General features: G+C 38.6%; 1 protein-coding gene across 2 annotated transcripts in view; it reads right to left on the bottom strand.

Annotated features, from left to right (window-relative positions):
- The window catches only part of ZMPSTE24 (zinc metallopeptidase STE24), a 42585-nt gene continuing 16481 nt past the window's right edge, over positions 1610-27713 (bottom strand). For both annotated transcript variants that reach the window (XM_005678642.3, XM_018042306.1), the window contains 6 exons: positions 27442-27594; positions 25993-26134; positions 21027-21211; positions 7817-7921; positions 6077-6220; positions 1610-3228 (listed from right to left, as the gene is read on the bottom strand). In XM_005678642.3, the coding sequence (XP_005678699.1) occupies positions 3004-3228; positions 6077-6220; positions 7817-7921; positions 21027-21211; positions 25993-26134; positions 27442-27594 (954 nt within the window). In that variant the 3' untranslated portion in view covers positions 1610-3003. The remainder of the gene's footprint in view (positions 3229-6076; positions 6221-7816; positions 7922-21026; positions 21212-25992; positions 26135-27441; positions 27595-27713) is intronic.

The raw sequence follows: 27713 nt of genomic DNA, 5'->3' as shown, positions 1-27713 counted from the left end.
ACCTCAGGCCTTCCTTTTTCTCTAAGACATGTATCACTATTGAATTTCTATTCTGATTGTCCGTTTCTCCACCCTAGAATGTAAACTCCATGAGGTGGGGCTCTTTCTGTGGTTTATTTGCTCATGCATCCTGCAGCACCCAGAGGAGAGCTTGGTACCCTGTGGGGGCACCGTATGTGCTGACTAAATAACAGATGAGAGACATAAAAGCTCAGTCAGCTTCTTACCCAAGGTCTTCCTAGTAAGTGGTGTGTTACATTCTAGAGCCCTGCCCTGGATCCTAAGCCTAAGTGAAGCTTCCCTGTTGGTCGGTCATCAGGCAGAGAGCCAGAGGAGAGCTCTCTCCTGAAGGTGCAGGCTTCATCCTCCTCACTGGGTGGGAACAGTCCTGGCTTCACAGGGTTTTAGGACACATGGAGGTATCTTCCTATCTGTTCAAATTGTTTGGGAAACCCTCCTCCCTGGAAACCACCCTGGATAATAAGAGAAGGGCAGAGGTCTCCCTATCCATATTATCTGAACAGGGCTATACCATCCCACTGTGGATTGTTCCTGCTCATCCACCAGACTGTACATAGCCTGGTACAGAAGTTACTTGCTCACATCATCATGATCCTGAATCAGGAGTTTTTGGAAAGGGGTTCTCTGTACTTTTTCTTTGTATGGCCTCTAAGACAGAACTTAAGGCCCGCAAGGTAAGCTTTCTGCTATGGGAAAACTTTTCTGCAAACGATGGCAGAACTCTCAAAACAATCAAAACTACATGAAGTACATATGCACACACACACAAAAAAGACGGATGACAAAGACCAAGTGGAAGGAGGAGACCTCAGGGAGGGGAGTCACCACACAAAGGATTAGGGGTGACCATGAGGATATACAGGTCAAAGGGCAAGCTGGGACCATCATTGGTATTAAAATCACTGAGTTGATCCCAGCTCCTATCCTAAACAGAGGTATCACTTACTAGTAGCTCTCAGACTTCAGCATAGGACCAAGTCAGACAAAGGCAGTATATACACACAGCAAGGACTCTGCCTTAGATTCAGAAATCAACCCCGCTGAGGTCATGCCATTTTATCTGAGGCCGTATCTACTGCATTCTGTCCACCAAGTATTAGCGTACAGAGTGCAACCTCCTTCGCTCCTTGGCTGGCCTTTCTCCCTCCCTTGACTGGCCAATACCTCAGGAACCTACCAGTAGTAGCCTCTGGCCATCCCTAGGCCTCCCATAAATTGTAGGGGACCAGGTCAAAACAATCGCGCATTAAAAAGCTAGTTATTGTTGCCACATGAAAGGAAGGCCGGAGAGGCAGCTGGAGCAGACCAAACAGACGAAGACAATGAGAAGTTACGGGAATGGAGGAGGATGGTTCTGAATGACGCTTCTGAGCAGACGTCGGCAAGAACTGGTAACGCTCTGGACTGGAGCAGGAGGAAGGCAGTGAAGAGGGCTCTGAGCGAGGCACAGCAGTGGTCCTGCCACCACGCGGCACGATGGCTGTCCCTTCTACTCTTTGCTACTAGCACTCAGCTCCTCTAGGGTAATAACCATACATCCTAGGTAACAAATGACAGACAGATTTTGTCAAATCACAGACAAAGTACATCAATCTGCACTGGCAATTTTTAATGTTTCACTGGTGTAGAACTGTATTTAAAGGCAAGAAAGGAAGGAAGGGCGGTTATCACAGCATGAACTCATAGGTAAAAGATGCTGGATAAAGTCACAGGACTGTTCCTCAGGAAAATAAATAATGCGGTACTAAACTAGAGGCTTGTTTTTATTATGTTTCCATGTAGAGACATCATCCAAAAGCAAAAGACTTTCTGGCCAGAGGCCAAGCGCACACAGTTGATCCCACTTTGGAATAAATGCCCAGAAGGTATATACATCACCAGTGGGTGGGACTCTGGGCACAAAGTTGGGTCTCATTCAGAAAGTGAACAGAGATTTGAGTCAAACATGCAGCTTCAGAAACTGGAAATCTTTCATGACGTTTGTTTTGAAAATAAAAACTGCCTGCATTATCAAGAACTATAATTTTCTAAAATGGAATTATGCCTGATTAAATAAAATAGTACTCATGACTTACTGATAAAAATTAGAAAAATAAAAACAAACTTTTCTGTCCAAAGAGATAGAAAATTATATTTTTTCCTGTAACATCATAAGAGAATCATCAGTATTTCATTCTTATGCCTTTTAAAATGTCACTTCTTCTTCTTTCCACAATTCTCCCACTTTTAACAGCAAAACCTGTTCAATATGGCAATTTCTGCTAAGTAAAAGGATGCACTATTTATTGAATACTTAAGAGTATGAATGAAAAAAGCTGAATGTTTGGGATAATACTATATAACCCCTAGGGGGATCATACCCACCAGGTGGAAAGAAAGATAAAGACTGAAATTTTCTAAAAAACAAAAAGAAAACCCAATGATTTAAAATACTCTGTACATATTTCTAACTACTTTCAGTTGTATAACATCAGCCTTATGAATTATTTTTTTTTTCCTTATTTAAAACACTGATTGGCCAGCTTAAATCATAACAGCATAAAAGTAGAAATAAGTTTCAACTTAGGTATGAGCACAGTGATTCGGGACCACTGTTTCTGCCTTACAGAGAGAATTCAGAGGTGGTGTTCCCTTTTAAACATATGCCCCCAAATACCTTATATGCAGGTTCCGTATAAACATGTAAATAAAACAAGTTCTGTATTTTCTGAAATAATTTTACAAGTTGATGGTAAACTAGATTTTAAAGATAAAACTATGCCTTTAAAAACATTAAGCCTCAAAATTTCATCCAGTGTTTTCTTTAAGAAATGGATTATTAAAATCATTTTTGAAATGAGATATTAAATGTATTTAAAGCTTCGCTTTTCTGTACTTAATCATTTTTCCTTAAAAAAAAAAAGTTAAAAACATCAAGAGCCAGAACATGCTGCCAGGACAGAAAATAATCAGAAATGTCTTCAGCTGCAGACCCTGGGCAACTCAGTCTTGTTTTGAATTTTTCAGAGCTTGAAGTCTCTCTAATAGTGGAGGATGAGAATAATGCCACATGGAAAACAACCAGTCAGAAACAGGGAATCCCAAGTTGTCTTTGTTTAGTTTGATTAAAGCAGAATATAAGTCTTTGGCCTTCCCAAGTTTCTTGGCAAACGCATCGGCTTGAAACTCAAATCTGCGGCTGAGGACTGTTAGGCAAAAAGAAAGAACCTGAAAAAGGAAATAAAAGCATTTTAACCACTTCCCCTTTGTTGTCACTAAAGCATTCATGAGCCAATACTGCAGAGGAAGTTCAGCTCAGGACAAGAGAAACAGCAAGCCAAAAGAAACCTCACTTGTATTTTGGAGACCCTAGGGTGCGGGAATTACTAGAAATTGAGCCTTTCCCTCTTTAAGCAAATAGACCAGAAACAGATATATATCCAAAGACACGTCAATCTTAATGAAGAGATACTTCTGAGGACCTGCCATGGGCCAAGCACTGAGTCGGCATTTTACATCCTCCAGCAATCCTACAAGGTGATGACTCTTATTCCTGTTTTACAGATGAAGAAGGGGTATCTCAGAAGTGAGACAACTTATTTGTGGTCACACAACTAGAAGGTGGTAGTGCTGACATTCTTGATGACTCCAAAGCCCATGACACCATCTTTCTCAGAGGTAAGATGTGGTGGTTTATATTCAGACTCTTTTCCATTAAAAAAAAATAATCTTGCTTACTTATCCACCTTTAGATGTTAACAACCGTCTTCACTGAGAATATTCTAATATACATATACAAGTATACATGTATAGATGTATATACATGTATACACACACACTATAGCCTCTAATGATGGCCTCAAAATAGAATTTTTTAGAGTGTTCTGAGCTACGGTAGCTTCATTAAAATAAATATTCAGTCTCTGAGGGTGACTACTAGGAAGGGGACAAGTTTCATTTGAAAATAGAAATTTTTGAGGGAAAAATTATTTATTTGCATACTGAAGTATTAATATTATAAGCTGGATGACATGATGTCTATTTCTTACCTTAAAATACATCAGGCAATAAAGCAAAAAGAAAGTTTAAAGTCTCTCAACTGTACCTCATATTGCCATCAGCAGATCCAGAGCTTCAGCATAAAGTCTGGGAGCTCCTGATATCTTCTTAGACATGTTCAAAGCTAATATCTGGCTCCTACCTGAAATGTCTTTCCAAATCTTGAATGCACTTTTTGGGTTATAATCATTAACTAATCTGTCTATGTGTCTCCTGACTTCAAGTGTCCCTGGGCAGCTGTCCCTTGAACCTCACTGTGACACAAATAAGCCCTGAGCAGACACTTACCCGCGCCCATCTGCTTCACTGTAGGTTTTCAAACCCTTCTTGATAAGGCATGTTTCCCGTTTCCCAAGAAAATCTCTCTTTCTTATTATGACCTCTTAAATGTGGACATTAAACATATGGTTTTCTGGTTAAATACTTAATCTTTTTGAAATGAATACCCTGGGCTCATTGAGGTTTTTAAAACAGTTGCTAATATCTCCAAATTAATTATATTTCAAATCACTCTAATATCCCACATTTACTTAGCTATTTTTTGAAGTGAACTCAACTACTCAAAATATAAGGAGATAAAATCAAAAACTGAGAGGCCAAATTAGATGCCCAAAGCAGGCTAACATTACTGGTGCCTTACTTATCAGAGGACACTTATACACTCGGTCAGAATCCAGTAACTTTTACCTAATGAGTTTGATTATCTGATTTCCCAGTCTCTAGTTGGTTGAAGAAGAAAATTTGAAACAAATAATGACCATATCAGAAAGGTCACTGACATTAGCAAGGATTATCAGCTTGACAGTCAGCAAGAGATTATAAGAAAATTAGTTATATAAATAGCATGACTACATAAAGAGCAGAGGATTCTGGGACATTTCATACACATAGCTCAGTGTCTTTAAGGCATTCCTGAATTGTGACTGAAGACAGAAATGACAATATCATTATGGTGGTAGTTTAGTCACTAAGTTATGTCCCATGGACTGCAGCCTGCCAGGTTCCTCTGTTCATGGGATTCTCCAAGCAAGAATACTGGAATGGGTTGCCATTTCCTTCTCCACAATATCATTACAAGCAGTTCTATAACCTCTTTGAGAAGTAACGATCAGCATACAGCACTTTATAAGTATTCTCAACCAAAGTTAAAAAATTAAGACATTTAGAGTTTAATGATAATAAATCTTACTTCTCTGGAAAATGAATGTAGATTCTGTGGACAATGCTATACAAACATGATCTCTTCCTCCCTGTTTGTCTTTCCTGGTGCCTTATACTTCACCCTACTTCCACCTTTTAAAGAGAAAGTTAAAACCTTAACTCTACAACTTGTCCCAAAGGAAGAATTCTTCTGAATGGAGATATCTCAAGAATCCTGATCTCTTGGCTTACTCTGGAAGCCTCATCAATTAGTATGTTGCCATCACTGGATTTATTCATATACAGTCTCATTAATCCATGTCTTATACCATATATGGCGTTCCCCTACTGAGCAGTCATGGAGCGGTGGTTCTCAAACTCTGCTTACCATAAAACATCCAACTTTGCTTCAGAGGGTCTGGAGTCAGATGCTAAGTCTGTTATGAAGCAGGTGGTCAGGAAATGCAACCAGAGGAACACTGTCATACAATCTCTCTTATCCAGTCATACACACACTCAATTATCAGTTGTTTTGTCCCCTCACATACAGATTTTCGCCAGCACTTGACGAAATGTGGTCTAGGACATAGTGTTCCAATAGTTAATTTCCATCTACCAAGTCTCTGAGGTACATGCTACATCGAGGTTTTCACCACTAAAGTCTAATTCTCCGCTTTTTTTCCCCTAACAATATAGAAGCACCTTTTATTTGGGACTGGGTTTTTCTGCTACATTCTTATACTGGCTAGTAAATCAAGGGACTAAACTTGCTTGTTAAAACTATAGTTTTGTTTGTTTCTTTTTTCACTACTCTCAAGGTTCTAGATTTGAAACAGACAAGAGCATATGTGAGACAATTTTAAAGATTATACATTACCTCATTATAAGGTGAAAAAATAAACTGGAAGATGATCAATAGTCCAATCAGAGTGGGCTGGCTGTCATTAAAACCAAATGCAACAAACAGCTCCTTTCGACCAATTAATACAGCAAACAAGAAAAAACACAGGAAAGAATTCATCTAGAAAGAAGGATACAAAATTTCTAAGTTATTACTAAGCTAATTTCATTGTGGGATCAGTAGAACAAGACATCACAATGAGATTTTAAGAACAATGTTAGCGTGACCATAGAAAAAGTTACTTAGGTGGTTTTATAGTTTTACTTTTATTCTAGAAGTAGAGAGGGTCTGAGTTGAGGGTATATATATACTAATTCGTTATTAGTGAGCAAATATTGGTTTAACTGGGTGATTAGGGCCTTGGAGCAAACTAGAGGATGGATAACAAGCAGATGTGGAAAAGAGTTATGTGGGAAAACTTCCAAAACTAGCCCAGAGTATGATAATACTTAGGTCTAATAAGAATCTTCACCGAAACTATTCCACAGTAGGGGAGGCTCTGTCAACGCTCAGGTGGAGAATATGCCTGTGGATGTTGGCCAGCTTCTGTGCCCAGCCACTCTAGGACTTGGCCAACTGCTCATGAACAGAGGGGCCATGGTGACAGGGACGGAGTCAATGATTAATCAACAACGCAGACCTTCCCCACTGGCTCCAGCTGAAGCGCCCCATCTATTAGAAGAGGCAATCAACTCCAGCCCTGATGAGGCACCTCTGGGATCAGCCCACTACCCTCACAGTAGGCTACTGGACCCCTTCTTTCATGAATGGAGCAGTGATTTTCCTTATTAAACTGAGTACTTAAATACACTTGCATTTGGACTTATTTAATGTCTTACTCACTGCCATGTATCCATACAACATAGCTTCCAGCCAAGGCACTCATTTTTATACCTACAGATGTAAGGCAACAGAAGAGTGCCTATAGGAGCAGGTACACAAGCCTTCCCAAGTGATCCATCACCCAGAACCAGCTGACCTTTTAGAAAGCTACAAAGACCATTAAAGACGCATCTGAGACCATACATGCTCAGAATCAGTCCAAAAAACAAGAGTGCTATTTCACTCAGAGCCTGAAAACTATCGTCATTCTGTTGGTTTAGCGGTATAAATACCCAAAGAGGAATGTTACAGAAAGTATTTTCTTCTTTATATTTACTACTTTTTGCAATTTCTTTTCAATGTTTATACAATGACTTTTTTAAAAGAGAAGAAATGTTTTTTAAAAAACATTTTACTGCCCAACTTATCTAGGCTCACTCCTTTTGATCTTCACAGCTCCTGCAGCTGAGCAACTGATAACAATAAATATTTATGTAGTAATTGCCACATTTCAGGTACTACTCCAAACTCTTTACATGTATTAACTCATTTAATTCTTTCAGTCTTATGAGGTATCATCATTCAACAAGGGAATGGAAGCAGAGAGAGGCTCAGGAACTTGCCTGAGGTCACAAAGGTAGTAAGTCAGCAAGCTGTGATGTGAAGCTTGGCTACAGAGTCTGTCTTCACTTCTCTACTATGTGAACTCTCATGCCTTCTATACTTATTATTTGACTCTCCTGCCATAAAAAGAGAATTGTCAGGACTTCCCTAGTGGTCTGGTAGTTAAGACTCTGTGTTTCTACTGCAGGGGGCATGGATTCGATCCCTGGTTGGAGAAGCTGGCAGTGTGGCCAAGAAAAAGGGGTAGAGAGAGAATTACTCCAGACTTACCTGGCTAATAACGATATTTTTGACTGTGTGTCCCAACTTCCAGTGCCCCAGTTCATGGCCTAGTACAGCAAGCACCTCTTCATTTTTACATCCTTGTTTCTTATTCTGAATCAAAGAACAAATTGAAAATAAACTATCAAGAAGCTTCAAAAAGTTTATACCTTTTAACCAAGTAAGAATCCTTTTTAGAGTCTAACTTAAGGAAACAATCAGACTTTCGTGTAAAACTGTTCATTCACTGAACAAAACATTCCTCCAGCCACTCCACATTAGATACTGGGTTAAGCTCAAATATAGAATCATGAACAAGACACACATATTCTGACTGCATGAGTCTAATTTAGGTTAGAAAAAATATAAATCAATAGGACAAGAGTTAAATAAATCATGACAAAGTCATGTAACAGCCATATTATAATCCCACTGGAAATTTTGCTTTCAAAGATTGTTATAACATGCAAAACTGCTCATGATAGTGCCAAACAAGATTTATATTATACATCCATTAGAAATGTTTTGAAAGAGTATGTTCTGACATGGGAAAATGGTTCATTAGGTGAAGAAAGCAGGAAACAAAACTAAAAATAAATAGTATGATTCCAATTATGAAAAAGGCCAATGTATATGTAAGAATACACAAATACAGAAAACAGACTGAAAGTATATCAAAATGTTAACAGTTTTTTCTGTATGGTAGAAATACAGTGATGTTTAACTATCTCAGATTATTCCTATTTTCCAAATTATCTACAAATAAGTACATGTCACTTGTGACCTTCAAAAACACCATGAATTGCCATTTTAAAAACTGAGACCTCCAAGTTAAAATGGCAGAAGGAACATTTGCATCTAATTTTATGTCCTCCAAAAACCCCAGTAAAACTACAATCAAGAGTTTGTTTTGTTTTGTTTTAAGACATAAACAGGATAGGGAAAACAGGAGAGCTGGCAATAGTAACAAGATTTTGGAAGCAGGAAAGCAGACAGATAAATAAAAATGGACTAGGCAGGTCAAGAAAGTTGAATCATAAGCCAGCAGTGGAGAAAATATATAGAACCAGTCAGATCTACACTGCAGTGTCTTCAAAGGACCCAGGTACTTCTGAAATGGGAGGAACAGGAAAGAGGTTGTGGCAAATATAAGAACTGGGTGAGAGCTGTTTGAGAAATGGTACAGATTCCTCTCCAACTCCACACTCAAGCAAAAGGCAATTGCTTGTCCCTCATCCTGGCAAAAGCCTGAAAGCTCACTTTGGATAGGGCAAAGAAAAGGACACTTCAACTGGAAGTTCGACATGGCTGAAGGCCTGGGGTACACTAGCAACAGACCATGGATTTGCTTACCTAACGGCATGTATGGTACACTGACTACAGGGCACTCCCTCTCCCAAGCTAGCCCTCTCCCCACACCTGGCTCTCAAAACACTGCCCTCCCGGCAAAAGACTGGAAGAGTACTCCTTGGGAACTCCGATCCCTCTACCAGGAAAGACCAGGAATTCCCCAGCTGCAAGCACCCCTAGGACATACCACAGTGAAGCTCAAAGTTCATAAGCCTTATCTACAGGCCCAGAGAATCCAACCAACTTTTTAGTCCCACTCTCTTCCTAAACTGAAAGTCAAAGTTGCCTAGTCGTGTATGACTCTTTGCGATCCATGGACCGCAGCCTGCCTGGCTCTCCTGTCCATGGAATTTTCCAGGTAAGAGTATTGGAGTGGGTTGCCATTTCCTTCTCCAGAGGATCTTTCCGACCCAGGGGTTGAACCCAGGTCTCCTACACTGCGGGCAGATTCTTTCCCAACTGAGCCACTAGGGAAGCCCATTCTCTTACTAAGGAGTAGACAAACAACTGTATATATTATAAGATGTACAAGGTAAGGGTCAAGATGGAAGACCAGATACAGAAAAAATGTAATAGGGAAGAAACAAATTACCTAAGGAGAAAATTTAGAGAGATACTGCTTTCATGGAAAAACTGAAGATACTATAAAAAATGGGAAATTCAGGACTTCCCTGGTGGTCCAGTGGTTAAGAATCCAACTGCCAATGCAGAGGACACAGGAAGATTCCACACATCTCAGAGCTACTGAGCCTGTGCACCACGACCACTGAGCCTGTGCACCACGACCACTGAGCCTGTGCTTGAAAGCGTGTGCTCTGCAGTAAGAGAAGGCACTGCAGTGAGAAGCCTGTGCAGCGCAACTAGAGAGCAGCCCTCGCCAGTCGCAACTAGAGCAAGCGTGTATGCAGCAACAAGGACTTAGAGCAGCCAAAAAAACCCCTAAAATAAATTAAAAATAAAAAGGGACAGAGAACAATAATGCTTAGAAATTAAAGCTTAATAGAATGATTGGAAGATGATGTATCTCCCAGAAAATAGAAGAAAGAGATAAGCAAATGGAAAAGCATGGAAGAAAAAGTAAGAAAGTTCAGTATAAGGAAGCCAACCTTCAAATAACAGGAACTCTGAAAAGAATAAACAGAAAAAATAGAGAGGAGAAAATCATCAACAAAACAATTCTAATAAGTCTCCTAGAACCAATGAACTTCAATTTCCAAATTAAAAGGGCCAAATACATACAACGGGTAGAAACAGACTCACAAGGTTGTACGCTGGAAACTAGTATAATATTGTATATCAACTATACTTCAGTTTTAAAAAACAAAAGGCACACACCAAGGGATGTGAAATTTCAGAACACAGAGGAAAGATTCAACAATTTTCCAGAAGAATAAAATCAGGTAACATACTAAGGATCAGTAATGTGAATGGTTTCAGACACCTCACCAGCAATGTTGGAATCAAGACGGTGATGGAACAGTGCCTTCACAATCCTGAAGAAAAAGTATTTTCAATCTAGAAATCTAAACCCCAATCGGGAGACAGGAAAAAAATGTGACAGAAAAATGAAGGCATTTTGATGCAAGAACTCAAAAACTTTACTATGCAACCTTTCTCAGGAAGGCGCTGGAGGATGATCTTTAGTAAAATGAAGGAGTAAATTAAGAACAAAAAGTCATGGAATACAGGACACAGGAGACCCAGTGAAGGAGAGAAGTGAAGGGAATCTCTATCGGTGAAGGGCAAGCTCAGGATGACACCCGTAAACCAGATAAAAGGGGGAGGCCCATTCAGATTTACACAATGTGGCTCAACAGACAGTCTTGAGGACTGCCGTGACCGCACTCTCTCAGTCACCATAGCACCCTTTTAACCTGCAGAAACTTGTAGAAGACGTACACTATTGAGAGAACACAGTAGATCAACATGGATTTCAACCTAAAGAAAAGGAAAAGGAATACAAGAGTGACCTGGTGGTCCTGCGGCTAAGACTCAGTGCTCCCAAAGCAGGGGGCCTGGGTTTGACCCCTGGTCGGGGAACTAGATCCCATATGCCACCCCACACGCTGCAACTAAGAGCTGGGGTCATAAAGAATAACCACAGGGGAAGTCTATATGAGAGCTGGAGAGCAGGACTTAGAGAAATACCCCAAAGAAAGAGAACAGAGCTCCCTCCCAGGGTGTAGGAGGGATGAGGGGGACTAAAACTAATAAGGTTAATGATGCAATTAACCTTGTAGGAAATTATACTGAGAGAGAGCAGAAGTTGTGCGAAGAATTAGCAGAAAGAAAAAGGAACACTAAGTACTTTTTTTTTTAAAGCAATTATTAAGCAAAAGGGAAAAAAAGGTAACATATTCTCAGCAGTGAAAAGGTACAATATTATTTAACAATAATGTTTTCAATACTGTTTTGATACTGGCTGAAAGATAGACATAGAAAACAGACTTATGGATGGGGTGGGGGGTGGGGTGCATGGGGGGGTGGAAGGAAAGAGTGGGATGAATGGAGAGTAGCGTGGACACAGCACACTGCCGTATACAGAAGAAGATAGCCAGTGGGAACGTGCTGTATGGCTCAGGGAACTCAAACTGGGGCTCTGTGACAACCTAGAGGGACAGGATGGGGCGGGAGGTGGGAGGGAGGTTCAAGAGAAAGGGGACATATGTATACCTACAGCTGACTCATGTTGCTGTATGGCAGAAACCAACACAATATTGTAAAGCAATTACCCCTCAATTAAAACTAAATAAATTAAACACACACACACACAAGCACTGCAACTGGACTATACTGGAAGAACTGGGGGAAGGCAGGAGCAGAGCACACGTTAGGCCAAGAGCTAAATCCTCGTCTACCATGATCAACAGGCAAGGTAGTGTCAGTAGATGATAGTATACACATATTGTATATATAAATGATACGCATAAATGTCAGAAGAAGCCAACAGAGTTGAAATCTGTAAGGAGAGGAGCCTGAGGGGGTGAGAGGCATAGAGAAGGGAGGAACATGAAACTACTATATTTCATTATATGCCTTTTTGTACTCTTAACTTTTAAACAATATGTTTGTATTACTTTAATAAAGTTAAATTTAATGTTAAAATTTATTGGCGTTCTACTTCCCTAATTTTACCATAGCTCCTCAAACCAACATTAAAAATACATATATGTAAATACATATATATATATACACAAAAATATACATACACACATGCATACATCTATTTTTCTTTCAACACACATGAAGAATAGGCCAGGAAAGATTAAAAAAATAACAACAAATGTTGCTAACACGTACCAAACACTGACTATGTACCAGACCCTCTGTGCTATATACTGTATTATTTATATATCATAATCATGATATGAAATAAGTATACTTATTACCACTTTACAGATGAGAAAATCTAGGTACAGAGAAGTTAGCTAATTTTCCTATGGCCACACAGCCAATAAACAGAAAACCTGGGATTTGAAGCCAAGTAGTCTGATGCCAGAGACCTGTGCTTTCAACTTTCACACAAGTATAGATAGAAAAATAAATTATTCAACATTTATCAAATAAACAATTTTTAGTTAACAGATATGTAATCATTTGTATATTGTTATAGTATTGCTTTTAAAATAAACATAAATGGTAGGTGGTCATATGAATGACACAATATAATGTTTACAAAGCCAAATAAAACTCTCATTGTTTATAAACTTTCCAGGTTCAATTTAAATAGTGCCAAGACACAATGAACAATTTCTTACACACACACTCACATGTGCATACCTACATTCACTCACCAATACACACACACACTCTGAAAAACATCTAAAAAATGCTTAATAAGGTAAAACAAATATCCTTTTAAATATACAGTTTAGTTTATTTTAAAGTAAGGAAAAGCCAAAGCTGAGGAGTTGAAATTAACATTCCTTGTATAAAACTATGAATGGCTATACTCTGAGTCAAAGAGCGAGCTAGAGGAAAAAACTGCTGGCAAAATAACCCAATTGTGTCAAACTCACCTAAAGTGGAGAAAAACAAAAGTCTCTCATTGAAATTAAAAACATGGGACTTCCCTGGTAGTCCAGTGGTTAAGACTCCACACTTTCATTGCAGGGGGCGTGGATTCGATTCCTGGTTGGGGAACTAAGATTCTGCATGCCCAGCGGCATGCGTGGCAAAAAAAAAAAAAAAATCAAAAACATTATCTGCATGGACCAGAAAACGCCAAGCTGGCTTGGTAGCACTAGGGGCAACTGACAGAAGCAAATGCAAACGCTCTATTGAGGAATGTACCCTAAACCCACACCCCTCAAGATTCCTGAAGATTAAGATCACTGAACTATTATGAATTTACAGTAAAAATTATCAAATACTTCAGAAAACAAGCCACAGTAAGAGTGAGCAGAAACAATACAGGGTTGCAGTAGTTCCTTAAGACTTCAGATAATGGAACCATCAGATACAGAATAGGAAATAAACATGTTTTACATAAAGAAGGGTGGGCTTCCCAGGTGGCGCTAGTGATAAAGAACCTGCCTGCTAATGCGGAAGATGTAAGAGACGCAGGTTCAATCCCTGGGTCAGGAAGATTCCCTGGAGAAGGGAATGACTACCCACTCCAGTATTCTTGCCTGGAGAACTCCATGGACAGAGAAGCCTGGCAGGCTACAGTCCCCCAGGTCACAAAGAGTTGGACACGACTGAAGCAACTTAGCACAGCACACATACAAACAAGGGAACTAAAAACATGAGAAAGAAAAAAGAGGCCACCAGAAATGACTGATTTGAAAAAGAACCAAACAGAACTTTAAAACACAATGGACTGGTCAAAGAACAGACTGAATATAGCTAAAGAAATAATCTATGAACTGGAATGTGGAGCTCTAAGAGACAAATTTCTAAGTGTCAGCATCTGTGGGAGACAGAATGAGATGGTATAACATTCGTCTAACTGGAATTCCAGAAAGATAAACTGGGGAGAATGGGAAAGAAGCAACACTCAAAGATATAACCCGTGGCGGATTCATGCCAATGTATGGCAAAACCAATACAATATTGTAAAGTAAGCCTCCAATTAAAATAAATACATTTTAAAATAAATAAATAAAACAAAAAAAGATATAATGGAAAAAATTTTTTAAACTTCAGGAAAAGACATGAGTCCTTATAGTCCTTATATCCCAAGCAGGACTGGGATAAAGTTCATACTTGCACAACACAAAAACCAAAGAGAAATCTTAAGAATAACCAGGAAGCCCTAAAAAATAAATAAGTAAAAGACAACTAAGCTCAGAGCAGACTTTTTCAACAGGAACAAAGGAAACCAGGACAAAACAGAATGGAATCTTTAAAGTGCTAGGATAAATAGTTGTCAATCTTGAATTGACATCAAGAATGAGAGCAAAATAAAAACAAAGCCAGAATTTTCCAAAGAAATTTCTAAAGCATATACTTCTGGAAGAAGCAAAGTAATTTCTAAAAGGAAGGTGTGAGGGACCTCCCTGGTGATCCAGTGGTTAAGACTCCATGCTTCCACTGCAGGGGACGTGGGTTTGCTCCCTGGTCGGGGAGCTAAGATCACACATGCTGCATGTGGCCAAAATGAAAAAAGAACAGAAAAATAAACAAGATAAAACTAAAATACAATATGAAAGGGCTAATTAGATCAAACTGTTTATTTAAGGTTCCCAGATTGTTTAGGAAGCAGTGAAGACATTGTATATTTTAAGATTTTAGGCTTTGTGGGCATGATTTATTTTTAACAGCAACCGTAAAAGAACAGTCACATATGAACTTCAAACCCAAATGAAAACTCAAATATAATTTTTTAAAAACCTTTCATCAGTTCTAAAACTAAAGCAGAAGGAGGTGTGTTTGGGGTGTGTTTGGGGCGGAGTTGGGTTGAGGGGATATGAAAAGGATAAAGGGGAAAAAAGGCCATAAAATAATATGGCAGAAATAATTCAAAATATATCAGTAATCACAATATATATGAACAAACAAAGCTAGTCAAAAAAAAGATAGTGTCAGTTTGGATTTAAAAGCAATCATAACAACAAAGTATATCTATGTATGGGACAAAGATACATGGTAAGGTTAAAAGTAAAAGGATGAAAGTGATATGGTGATGGCTACACATTAAGAATATATTTAAAAAACACTAAATTGTACACTTTAAAATGGTTACAATGGTAAATTCTACGTCAATACTATTTTTAAAAAGTTAAAGGATGACATCCAGCAAATATTAACCAATATTAACACCAGAAAACATCAACTTAAAGGCAAAAAGGATTATTAAAGAAAGTCACAAAAGAATGATAAAAGATTCAATTTACCTGGAGGACACATAATCCTAAATTTATATGTTCCTAATACTAACGCCTCAGATATATTCATTCAAAATTATCAGATTTACAAAGAAAATCTGACAAATGTATCATAATAGAGAATGTTAACACATCATTATCAATTAAAAGACATCAAGCAAATAAAATGTCAACAAAGGTAAACAATAAAAAAAGGCTTAAAAAAAAAGCTCATCTATGGGAGACTTATTAGTTCTGCAGCAAGCAAGGAGAGAATATATATTCCAAAAAGTGAAGGCTAACAGTTTTGAAATAAACTCCAGCTCCTTAAAAGAGTGAAGTACAAATAGATGAACATGGAACTGATTTTGTTTTATACACCTTAGAAAAACACAACCTAATGGCAACACAGGCAGCAAAATACTGGAATCTAGATATTCTACCAGTTTTCCATTTCTTCACCAATTCCTCATCTTTAAGGAAAATGACCACTTAAAAACGAGGCTGGGTAGATGCATGAAAAAGAGGGATAGATTAAAAGTGATTGGCAAGACAGCTTTTACATTTACTATCTCTTTTCCTTTTAAACATCAGAATCTAGGTCAGAATACACTTGGTAGAGAAAGTAAAGAAAAAGCTAACTAGCCTAGTTTCTTAAACGGCTAAAAGACACGTGTACCTGTACCTTCAGGGAATGGCCATCAAGAGGGAAGAACAAAGCACTAATTAATAGACACCTATTCTAAGAGATGCAACACAAAAATATTCATTGCAAGAATATTTTTAACAGTAAAAAACTGGAAACCCATACACCCAATAAGAGGGAAAATGATTTTTAATTTAAAAAAAACAGAAACAGATATAGTAAGATGTTTATAGTTAGTTGGATTACTCATGTTTTCTAATTTATCTATTACTTTAGTAATAAGCAAAATAGGCTGCTATGTTTAATAATAATAATAGTTTCCATTCATTAAATGACCTATGTACCTGACATTGTATTATTAGATACTTTACAGTTTGTTAAGCTCCACTACTACAAGGCAGATATCATCAGCCTCATTGCTTCTTAATATGAACTATGAATTAAACCTTTTATAAAACAAGCAGGTCTCTATTAGAAAACATAGGCTCTTGTATCTTGGTTTGATGTCTGGGTTTAGGAAGCTATTCAGAACTCAAGGAGTCATATTCAAAGATATGGAATGACAAGAGCTTAAATAAGGGTCATTTTTTGCAAAAATGAAACTTATTTATTTGTGGTAGATTCTTAAGATAAAATTGGATTTTCTTTTCTTCCCATGCTAATTTTACATATAAGGAAAAAAAAAAAGTATCTTTCTCTTTTCTATAGCACTTTCCTTTCCATAAAATAAAATTCACATGCTGATTCATTTGATCCTTACAACAGCAAGCTGGGCAAGATGGGAAGTATTATCTTCATTTTAGAGATGATGGATGCCAGGAAGTTAAAATGTCTTAAGATTATCATGCTAATAAGCAGTGGGTAAAACCCAAACTCACACCTACGGATCTTGTCCTCTTTCTATTATACTTATCAACTGGGAAGACATTCACATGACCCTAGCTCTTGCTGGGGAAATACTTGTTTTCTTCTATAAAAGGACAGTTTTTATATATTTAAATTTTTCCTTTCACTTAAAATGCTTTTGAGACAGGTTGTTCTAATTACTGAATTTGTATTCTGAAGGATAAACTGCAGGAAGAAAGTCTCCTAGACATTTTTTAAAATGTGAATGGCCAGTATGGAGATACTCATCGAAATATTAATAATAGTTATCTCTAAGAAGAAGGATTTAGTTTTCTTCTTTAAACATCTGCTCAAATTGAAACACTTCATCCTCTCTACACTATCCAGACTTAAAAACATTTCTGCTTTCCCCACTGTGCTGTATCAATATGTAGTAGGTGTACAGTAGCAGGTGCTGAATAAACCACTATGTCCTAAACTTCTGCCACACTTGTATATTTGCTGTGTGATTATTTAATATCTTTTAAAAAATAAATTCACTTTTTACAACTTAGCCTTATCCCAAATAACAATTTTCATGAAACCATGATACACTAGTTTGATCTTTTTCCTAATATTCATTAATACACATATAGCCACTCAAATTCCAAATACAAAATCACCTCACCTGTATACATGCACTGAAAAGCAGTACATGAGATCTGGGTCAGTGTTTTGGTCAGTCTTTGACTTTCTCCTTCAGTCTCCACAACAGCAATCACCATAAGTCCTTTAAATCCATCTTTTGTTATGACTCCACACTTACTCTGACCTCTCACTCTTATTTCATGCCTATCTTGGTTATCTTGATGCAGTAAGTCTCTAGCAGCCCCCTTTGCCTCTAATCTTTGCTCTATCATATATGTTGCCATCAAATCTTAAACTTCCTAAAACAAGCTTTGGCGTCTTTCTCCCAAGGGATCTTCCTGACCCAGGGATCGAACCTGGGTCTCCTGCATTGCAGACAGATTCTTTACCATCTGAAACACCAGGGAAGACCCTTGGCCTCTACCCAAATCAATGGAAACTGCAGACAACCACTCGGAGAAGGCAATGGCACCCCACTCCAGTACTCTTGCCTGGAAAATCCCATGGACGGAGGAGCCTGGTAGGCTGCAGTCCATGGGGTCACTAAGAGTCAGACACGACTGAGTGACTTCACTTTCACTTTTCACTTTCATGCATTGGAGAAGGCAATGGCAACCCACTCCAGTGTTCTTGCCTGGAGAATCCCAGGGATGGCGGAGCCTGGTTGGCTGCCGTCTATGGGGTCGCACAGAGTCGGACACGACTGAAGCGACTTAGCAGCAGCAGCAGCAGCAAACCACTAGAATGTCTTCAGGAAGAAGCACTTTAGAAAATGGTCCCGGCCTACCTTTCTATCCCCTTCTACAAGAATCCATTTATTCATTAGTCTTAGAATAGCCATTGTGCAGCTGTTTTTATAGCTTTATTCATTACATATCTTCATCCTGAAAAGCCCCAGCCCCAAGTCAAAATTCAAATATTTCCTCTCTTTTAAGAAATCTGTCTGACCATTAGAATCTGCATTCATTTCTTAATTTCTAAAAGTCACACTATTTCAGCCACTTATTTACCACCCCCTGCCTTAAACTATGAGCCATATCTAGTCTCCTCTACTACAGGTTCTCTAGGGCAAGACTATGCAATTTATACACAGATGCTAAAATATTTGCACCTGGACTTCCTCATGGTACAGTGGATAAGAATCCGCCTGCCAAAGCAGGGGACACCGGTTCAGTCCCTGGTCTGGGAAGATTCCACGTACTGAGAAGCAATTAAGCCTGTATGCCGTAACTACCGAACCCACGTGCCACAGCTACTGAAGCCTGTGCTCCACAACAAGAGAAGCAATGAGAAGGCTGCACACCACAACAAAGAGTAGCCTCCATCCACCACAACTAGAGAAAGCCTGCATGCAGCAGTGAAGACCTGGCTCAACCACAAACAAAATAATTTTTTTTAATTTAAAAAAATAAAATTTTTGCAGCTATCAATGGAATAGAGCAGGCTCTTCAAGAAGCTAGCAAAATAACTCAAACTACACTCAACACAGTTCAAAAGACTAACCTTTTCTAAGATCTAAACCAAAGAATACTGTTCCCATAGATACTGTGTTATATGTGTTAAGCCACTTCAGTCATGTCTGACTCTTTGTGACCCCATGGACTGTAGCCCACCAGGCTCCTCTGCCCATGGGATTCTCCAGGCAAGAATACTGGAGTGGGTTGTCATTTCCTCCTCTAGGGTCTCATAGATGCATAGGGTCAGTAATTTCATTAGATTGCTTGAAACCAGCAGACCACTATCTAACACACAGGTCTGGCTATCGTCATCTACCCTGTATATAGATACCACTTCAGCAAATTGACTTGCTGAACATGCATGATTCCTCAGTGTTCTTACCTGGTTACTCTTTCTGGACTTCAGTTTTCCTATCTATAAGATGACCTTAAGAGCTCTTACTAGGGGAAAAAAAAAAAAAGAGCTCTTACTAGCTTAAAATCCTATGATTCTTGGTCAGACCAAAATGACTTTTATCCCAGTAGCCTGATAAAATAAATCTACTTAAAAAAAAAATACAATCCAAAGAGTTAACCCTCATCCAATGCTATTTAACCCCTTCACATTTTGTTCCATCTAGATATTTATAACAGTCCAGGCACTCTATTAGAAGATATCTATTAGACCGTCTCTTTAAAATCAAAACAGATGCTCAATGATAATAGGTTTTTACACTGGTACTCAGAAGACACAGGTTTTTCTCATGTATTATTTCATTTAATCTTCACAATCCTAAAAGGTAGGCATCTTTCTCTCAGTGTTTTTCAACTAGCAGTGATCTTGCCTCCTCTCTCCCAACCCTGGGGCCATCTGGGAATATCTAGTGACATTTTCCATTGTCACAATTGCTGGGAAAGGAGGGACTGATACTGGCACCTGGTAGGGAGAGGCCAAGGATGCTGCTAAACATCTCATGAGACACAAGACAGGCTCCCACAGAGAAAAACTATCTGGTCCAGATGTCAATAGTTTCAAGATGAGAGCCCCTGCTGGCATTGTTTATCAGTTAAGAAATCAAAGATTTAGAGAGCTTAACTTATGTGCACAGTTACACAGATCTCAGATCATCTCTGAATGCCATCAAAGCCAATGACATGTCCCATCACATATGCAACTGCTAGAGACTGTTTTTGATTAAACATACATTGTTTTCTTATCACTATCTCCCCTTCCCCATTTAGTCTTGGTATACTTTATATTTTGCTAATTACCATCAGTTGACCTCATCTAGGAGAAGATTCAGAAGAAGCTTTCTCAGACTATAAGGTCAGATTAAAGAAATATCTTCTCTTATGCTATCACTGCATCCAGTACATATGGCTTTGCTGCAGCAACTACCATATGGAGCTGTGCTTGTATGACTTTCTCCCCTTTAGACTATTAGCTCCTTGACAGCAAGGTCTCCCTCTTCGTTTCTGAATTCCAAAGAAAGTATCTCAGCAGAGTTTATAATTCATAAATGTTTGTTAAGCAAACAAAAGAAAACTGACCAAGTTACACAGTATACTCCAAAATGCACAGCTACTAAATGACAACAGGATTCAGATTGAAGTCTCTCCATCACCAAAGCCTATAATTACTACATCTCAGTGAAGTTAAAAATGAGATGATTATTATCTCCTCTTTATCTTGTCTGTGGGAATTCTTCAATCATAAACATATCAGGAATTATATATAAAGTCCCTGTTTTAAAAACAGTTTATAATCATACAAATTTTCCTATCTTATACTTGTGAACATTCTGTGAAAGCTTGAAAGATAGTTAACATGTAACAACAGTGATATTCTTTCCCAAATACCACAATTATAAAGGGACAGTTATATTTTTATTTGACAGTCTCCCTGAGTTCAACACTCACTACATAGAAATTAAGGTTATTTTGAGCTGTCACAGAAACTGTTTATAAAAACTAAGCCAGGGTCTCTTAGGAAAAAAAGAACTCACTTTAACTTTAGCTTTTATTTCTTCACTGTCCCCTTCTCCATCATTGCGGGGTTCCATGCCAGACTCCTCCTGGATGTCTCTGTTTAGTACAGAATACTCTTCTAGTAGAGTGTCAAACAAAACTATTCGCTTGTTCTTGAAGAAGCCATAAAAATAAGCATTGCTGTGGGAAGAGCGTTTAGATCCTAAGGAAAAGACAGTTCAAAGCATGGAAAATAATTAAAAAGTCTGGGGTCTTTTGGAGAGATGCCTAGAAACTGAATTACTGGAAAGGATGTTAACATTTTCAAATTGTTTAATACCTGAAGAATATTATATCAACATAAATCACCACCAGCAGTGGAGAGTGTCTGTTTCTCTTCAGTCTTAACAACAAATATTTATGCTCATTGCGGCTTTCTAACAAAATAAATAAATAAATGAATAAAGCCTAAATATCCAATGGTCGTGGAATGATTCAATTATGATAAAGCTATGAGTTGGAATTTTAAGCAGCCAGAAAAAAACTATACTTTTAAAATATTTTAACAAGATAGGAAAAGCTCACCAACATACTGAAAAGGATATAAAACCTTGTGTATACAAAGTTCCATCACTGTTGTAAAAAAATGTACATGTAAAAGAAAAGCCTAACACAAACCTATTAAGAAATATATTAAAGTACTAAAGTGTTTATCACTGGCTTATAGAAACATGGATTTTTGTTCTCTCCTTTATACTTTCTTCTCTTCCAAAGCTTTTAAAGTAAGTATGGCACCCCACTCCAGTACTCTGGCCTGGAGAATCCCATGGGCGGAGGAGCCTGGTAGGCTGCAGTCCATGGGGTCGCTAAGAGTCAGACACGACTGAGCGACTTCACTTTCTCTTTTCACCTTCATGCACTGGAGAAGGAAATGGCAACCCACTCCAGTGTTCTTGCCTGGAGAATCCCAGGGACGGGGGAGCCTGATGGGCTGCCGTCTATGGGGTCGCACAGAGTCGGACACGACAAGCGACTTAGCAGCACACTTATTTAATCAGAAAAAATTAAAACTATCTTAAAATCAACTGGAAAAAAAGGCCCTAAATTTTCAGTAGTGGCTAACAGTAGCTAAACTATGGTTAATATTTATTTTCTTCTTTATATTTTTATTTTCATTATATTTTATGTTCTGCCATGCGCAGTGAATTTATTGGTTAACAATAAACTTTAAGTTCCAATCTTGACTCTGCCATGTATTATTTGTATAAATGCAAGAAACTTTCTTAATTTCTTTGAGCTTTATTTTCCTGTTTATGATATGAGGCTAGGACTTTTGGGTTTGATTGCCTGGAAGTTAAGAGCCAAACATGTGGTCCAATTTTATCAATGATATAGGATCTTAGCATCTGGAAAGTTATATATCTGCATTTTATATTTCTATCTCATTTCTATCTTTCCTAATTTTTTAATTAATTTAAAAATATTTCTTAGAAGTTACCTAAAGTTATCTATGGAAGTAGGCAGATAAGCAAAACAAAATTAATGTCTTAGTATCTCCCACTGGCCCAAGGATCTCAAAGTATGGCCCCAAGAATGCCTACACCAAAATCACCTACAGGTACTTGTTAGACATAAACGGTAGAAATATCCAGTAAGTCAAAATGTCTGGGAATGGGGCCAAGGAATCTTTTAACGGATTCTCCGGGGAATTCTTATACTCACTGAACTTTAAGACCATAAGCTCTTGTATCACTGTGCCTTGCATGTAGCATTTACTCAATAATGCTTGTTTACTGAATAGATTTATTGTACCATTTGAGGTATGAAGTAATGTATTTGAGAATTCTGAACACCAAAATGTCCTATGTGATTGTACGGCACTGCCAGCTGTCTCTTCATCTTTTGTTTATGATGTCTTATCTTAATCAACCTCTCAGCAGCATCTGACACAGTTGACCATTCCCTCCTTGACACACTTTCTTCTCTTATCCCAAAAGAAACAACATCTTCTCCTCATTTTCTTCCTACCTCAGTGATCTCTCCTCCTCAGTCTCCTTTGCCCGCTCTTCCCCCTCAGCTGACCCTGACCTGAGTCCCCTTCTCTTCTCTGAACACCCTCATGCATAGAAGTATCTACATGCCAGATACTTTCCAGACCACTATGTCCAGCCCTGGCCTCTCCCTAGAACTCTGGACTCATATATCCAGCTGCCTATTTGACAAGCCTACATCTCCACAAGGATGTCTATAGTGCATCTGTGTTGTTTATATTCTCACCTGTCATTTTCTCCCTGACCAGGATTAGAATCCCCTTGCAGAGTTTAGGGAATTTAGCATCATGCAAACCTTGTAAGAGACTGTTTCTCATTTAAGAAACCCAAAAAAGCTGGATAGTGCTTCCCCAGCCCAGTGCCCTGGCTCAGTCCATCAGATGCACCCACTGGGGACTCTGAACAGTAGCTAATTACACAAGGAAGCGGGGCAGGGCAGTGAGAAATTAATTCTGCAGGTGCTAGTGGGAGGGTGTTAGAGATGCAAACTGCTAAACTCCAGCAGCAGTGTCCTCACCAGACTGGTTCTTCAGGGTGATTCTGAGTTCCTAGTCTCCCAGTGAAGAGCCCATTTCCCAAGTTTGGCAAATTTAACTTTCCTATGACCTTGTGACTTTTCAAATATTGTTTCAATAAGGAATTTTTCATGTTAAATTAACCATAGTTGGTTTCTATGGCTGACTTGCAATGAATTATTGCTTGTAGAACTCTGGTACGATATTGAATAGGTATCTCAAATTATAACACACCTAGCAGAACTTCAACTCTCACATACTTGTTCTTCTCCCAGTTTTCTCCCATCTCAGTAGCCTACCATTCATCCAACTGCTTAGGCCAAAAATCTAAGTCATTATCTTTGAGGTTTCTTGCTCCCTTATTCCTTTACATGTCATCTATTATCAAATTCCATCAACCCTACCTCTAAAACACATCCTCGATACACCCACTTCTCTCCATCAATTACTACTGTTGTGTGGTTCAGTCGCTAAATTGTGTCCAATCCCTTGCAACCCCATGGACTGTAGCCCACCAGGCTCCTCTATCCATGGGATTTCCCAGGCAAGCATACTGGAGTGGGCTGCTATTTCTTCCTCCAGGGAATCTTTCTGATCCAGGGATCGAACCCAGGTTTCCTACACTGGCAGGTGGACTCTTTACCACTGATCCATCAGGATAGACTACTCACGTCTAATTAACCATTCTCTCCTCCTGAACGGCACCAGCCTTCTGACTGCTCACCCTGCTTCTACTCTTGCCTCCCTACCAACTTCTCTATATGGCAACCTAAGATAGGTTAAAAAGTAAAAACCAAGGCCATGTCACTTTCCTGCCTAAAACCTTCCATAGCTTTATCTGTGGACTGAAAATTCAAGATTCTTATCCTGATTTACAAAGGCCTATGTGGTCTGACTCTTGCCTATGTCTCAGATTTTATGTCAAAACACTTTTCTGCCATGTGGCAGCCACACTGAACTTTTTTCTGTTTCTTGAAGATATCAAGCTCTGGACAGTCTCCCCATGGATGGCTCCTTCCTTCAGATCTCAGTTTAAATTCATTTGCTTGGAGAAGTCTTGTCTAATGACCTAATCTAAAGTATCTACTCAGCCATTCTTCGTCATTTCACACCAGTTTAACTCTCTGTGCAGCACCTGCTCTCTGATATTTTCTGAGAGCAAGACTACTAGTTTTTCACTTGATTTTTCCTTTCAGTTTACAAATCCATAATATGTGTTGCTACTGTTAGTGACAACATTCATTCACTCAAAATATTTTTGAGGATTATTACCATTATTAACAACAAAAATATGCATTATAGATGAGTAACTTCTGTTTAGCAGAGGTAAGTTCCCCAAAGTCAAAAAGGGACTGTGTCCTAGAACTAGAATTTAAACCCAAGCCTATTGGCTCCACAACCTGACCTCTGAAATGCTACCCCCACCTCCTCAAATCTTGATTTTTCCCATAAAGTCCCATATAACCCTCCATAAAACTTTCTCTATTTCAGCTAAAATCATATAGTATGATAGTGTATTTCACATATCTTCTCAATTACCTCTATTGTCATAGCATCAGCATTTACATTTTCTGATTATAACTTAAGTGGTCGGCAACTTAGGTTGCTCCCTCAGTAAAAGTGCCTCAGAGATTGTTCTACTATACTCATCATTGTGCTACTAGTTTAATATTATAAAAGAATAATAATCTCAGAGGCTAAAGAAGTAGTATGCGTTGGTTTATTTTCCTACCATTTCCCCACAGACATGTTCCGGTTGTGCCTTCAGCTGGCCACCAAATGTCTAAGATTTCTTTACTCTTCTGGTTACTGTTAATTCATCTTTCCTTGATGAAAGACTCCTTGAGACTTTAGTAGTCTTACACAAGCTAACATAGATAGCTTAACTCTCAAAAGTAGTCATCAGAAAAGCAGAATATAACTAATATAAAGTACTCAGTGGTACCAGCCTTGGGTAATTTGCAGGTGAAATCAGAGTCTAGCAGAACACTGGAAGTCTTCTTGGGGGAGATAAAGCCAATAACACTGGTTTTGTTTCCAAGCCCCCAAACCAGTGCCAACGGATCTGACAAAGCCAGAGTCCAGTTCCATTATCTAAAGAAGCCAGGTAGGTAACAGGAGTGAATAAATCAGTCTAGTATCATGACATAACAAGGAGTGAAGAAGGCCTCGGCCCAGAATGAACGATACTGTAAAGCCAAACGCAGCTAGAGGCAAGAGCAGGATTTGGCATCAGGCCACCAGTTTCTATCCCTGGACTGTGGTATCAACTCATAAATCTTCAAAAGCCAAAGTGGAAAATCCTAATCTTTAAATAACAAAAACAAACAACCCCCCAAAAAACCAACTGATGCGCTCTTTTATTAAAGTTTTAAGAATAAAGTACTCAACTAAAACAAATTACTCAAATAAAACCTCCTTACCCCAGGGAGCCTTACCTTCAACAACATACACCTTAGTCAAAGGGAAGTCAATACTCTTCGCCATGACTTCGATTTCTTGTTTCAGCTTTCCCTCAGGAAGAGGGGTGAATTTGTCAAATAAAGGGGCAATGTAATCAGCATAGATGGTGACAAGCACCTGGAAAGCAAATGTTAGAACAACCTGATTATGTCCTTAAAGAGAAACGACTCACTATACAAATTCAATACAGAAACAATTATGTAATTCCCAGCCCTGAAAACAGGGACCTTATCTTATTTGTTCTGGTATCCCCAGCCCCAAATGGTACCAGACAGTAAGCACTTAATATGTGTTTGATGAAATAAATAAAAATGAGTAATCCCTAGATGATAATAATTAAGAAGCCAAATGGTCTGTTCAAAACTACCTTGGGTATTTCTGACACTTCATAAGCCCATCATAACTTGGAATTCTTTCAGGGTAATCATAATAGACTTAAAGCGTTTGCTAAAAAAAGAACTACTAGAGCTTAATTTGCCTGCTAACACTAATGACTTGCAGTTCACAACTGCACACACTGGCTGAAACAGCATCTCCTTAAGCATTTTGGGAGCATCTCTTGTGCTCTCTCTCCTCTCATTTCAATTAGCCATACAACATATATTTGTAAGCCCAACTAGCACCCGTTTTGCAGTTATAATCCACTGGCTGGAAGTGAAGCGATGAGCATCATGGTAACCTCATCACGAGTGCAGCTGAAGAGCTGACAGGTGGTATTTTCTGGGGGCTGTTAGTAGACCATTTTGATTGTGTTGTACGTAGTGTTTGTGCCATGAAGCAGTTTAGAATTTGGGAAAGAAAAGAGGAAAAGAAGACATGAGGCAGGGATAATGGGGGAGAGGAGAGGAAGAAGGGGAGGGAGGAGGATGAGAAGGAAGAAGAGGGAGCTGGGGGGAGAAAAGGGAGGAGACAGGGAGAAGGGAGGGGCACGGGGGACAGAGAAGAAGAGGCAGAGGGAAAAGGGAAGAAGGAGGAAGGGAAAGGCAGGGAAGGAGGGCAGAAGAAAGCAAATACGGTTACGCTTTCTTCTTCTTATCCTATTTACATCTATTCTCTCTTCAAAATATCCACAGTTTTTAGACACTGGAGCTCAGTCAAGGGTCATCAAAATTGTCAGTCAACACTCTGGTGGCAACTCACAAATGCACAGCCCCAAACTGCCTGACAACTGGATAATCAAAAGTAACTAACAACTAGCTTCTAGAATTTGTAAGAGTCAGTATAAGGAGAGGAAAATCTATGGTCAGAGTCAGCTCTCCTATTTCTATAGCTAAAAGCAGAAAACAAAAGGGGAATTTATATGAGTACTTATTTATATTTCTTCTGCTTCTTAAGAACCGTATAAATGCTAACAAAGATTGAATCACAGTTATCTCATCAAGGTACGCTTTGCAAAAGAAAATCGAAACAAATATTTCACTCACCAGAGACACAACTAGCGTGAACAGCCAGGCATAAATAAAAAAATAGTCTCCTCCAATTTTAATAATGTAAAGTAGAAGTGAAGATACAGGTAATAAAATGCACTGAGTCACAACAAATTTCTTGATCGCATCTTTCATGAAGAACCCCAAAGTCTGAAAAAATTAAAAGTCATCACAAGAAACTAAGAAACTGCTTTTTAAAATAATCAGTGAATAGAAAGGATACATTATTAAAGCAATTTTAAAAATGAAAAGGCAGTCATATAAAGACT

Source organism: Capra hircus, chromosome 3, assembly GCF_001704415.2.
Source record: "Capra hircus breed San Clemente chromosome 3, ASM170441v1, whole genome shotgun sequence".
Classification (NCBI taxonomy): domain Eukaryota; kingdom Metazoa; phylum Chordata; class Mammalia; order Artiodactyla; family Bovidae; genus Capra; species Capra hircus.
Note: the sequence above shows the minus strand (reverse complement) of the source record. Positions and strands in the feature narration are given on the sequence as shown.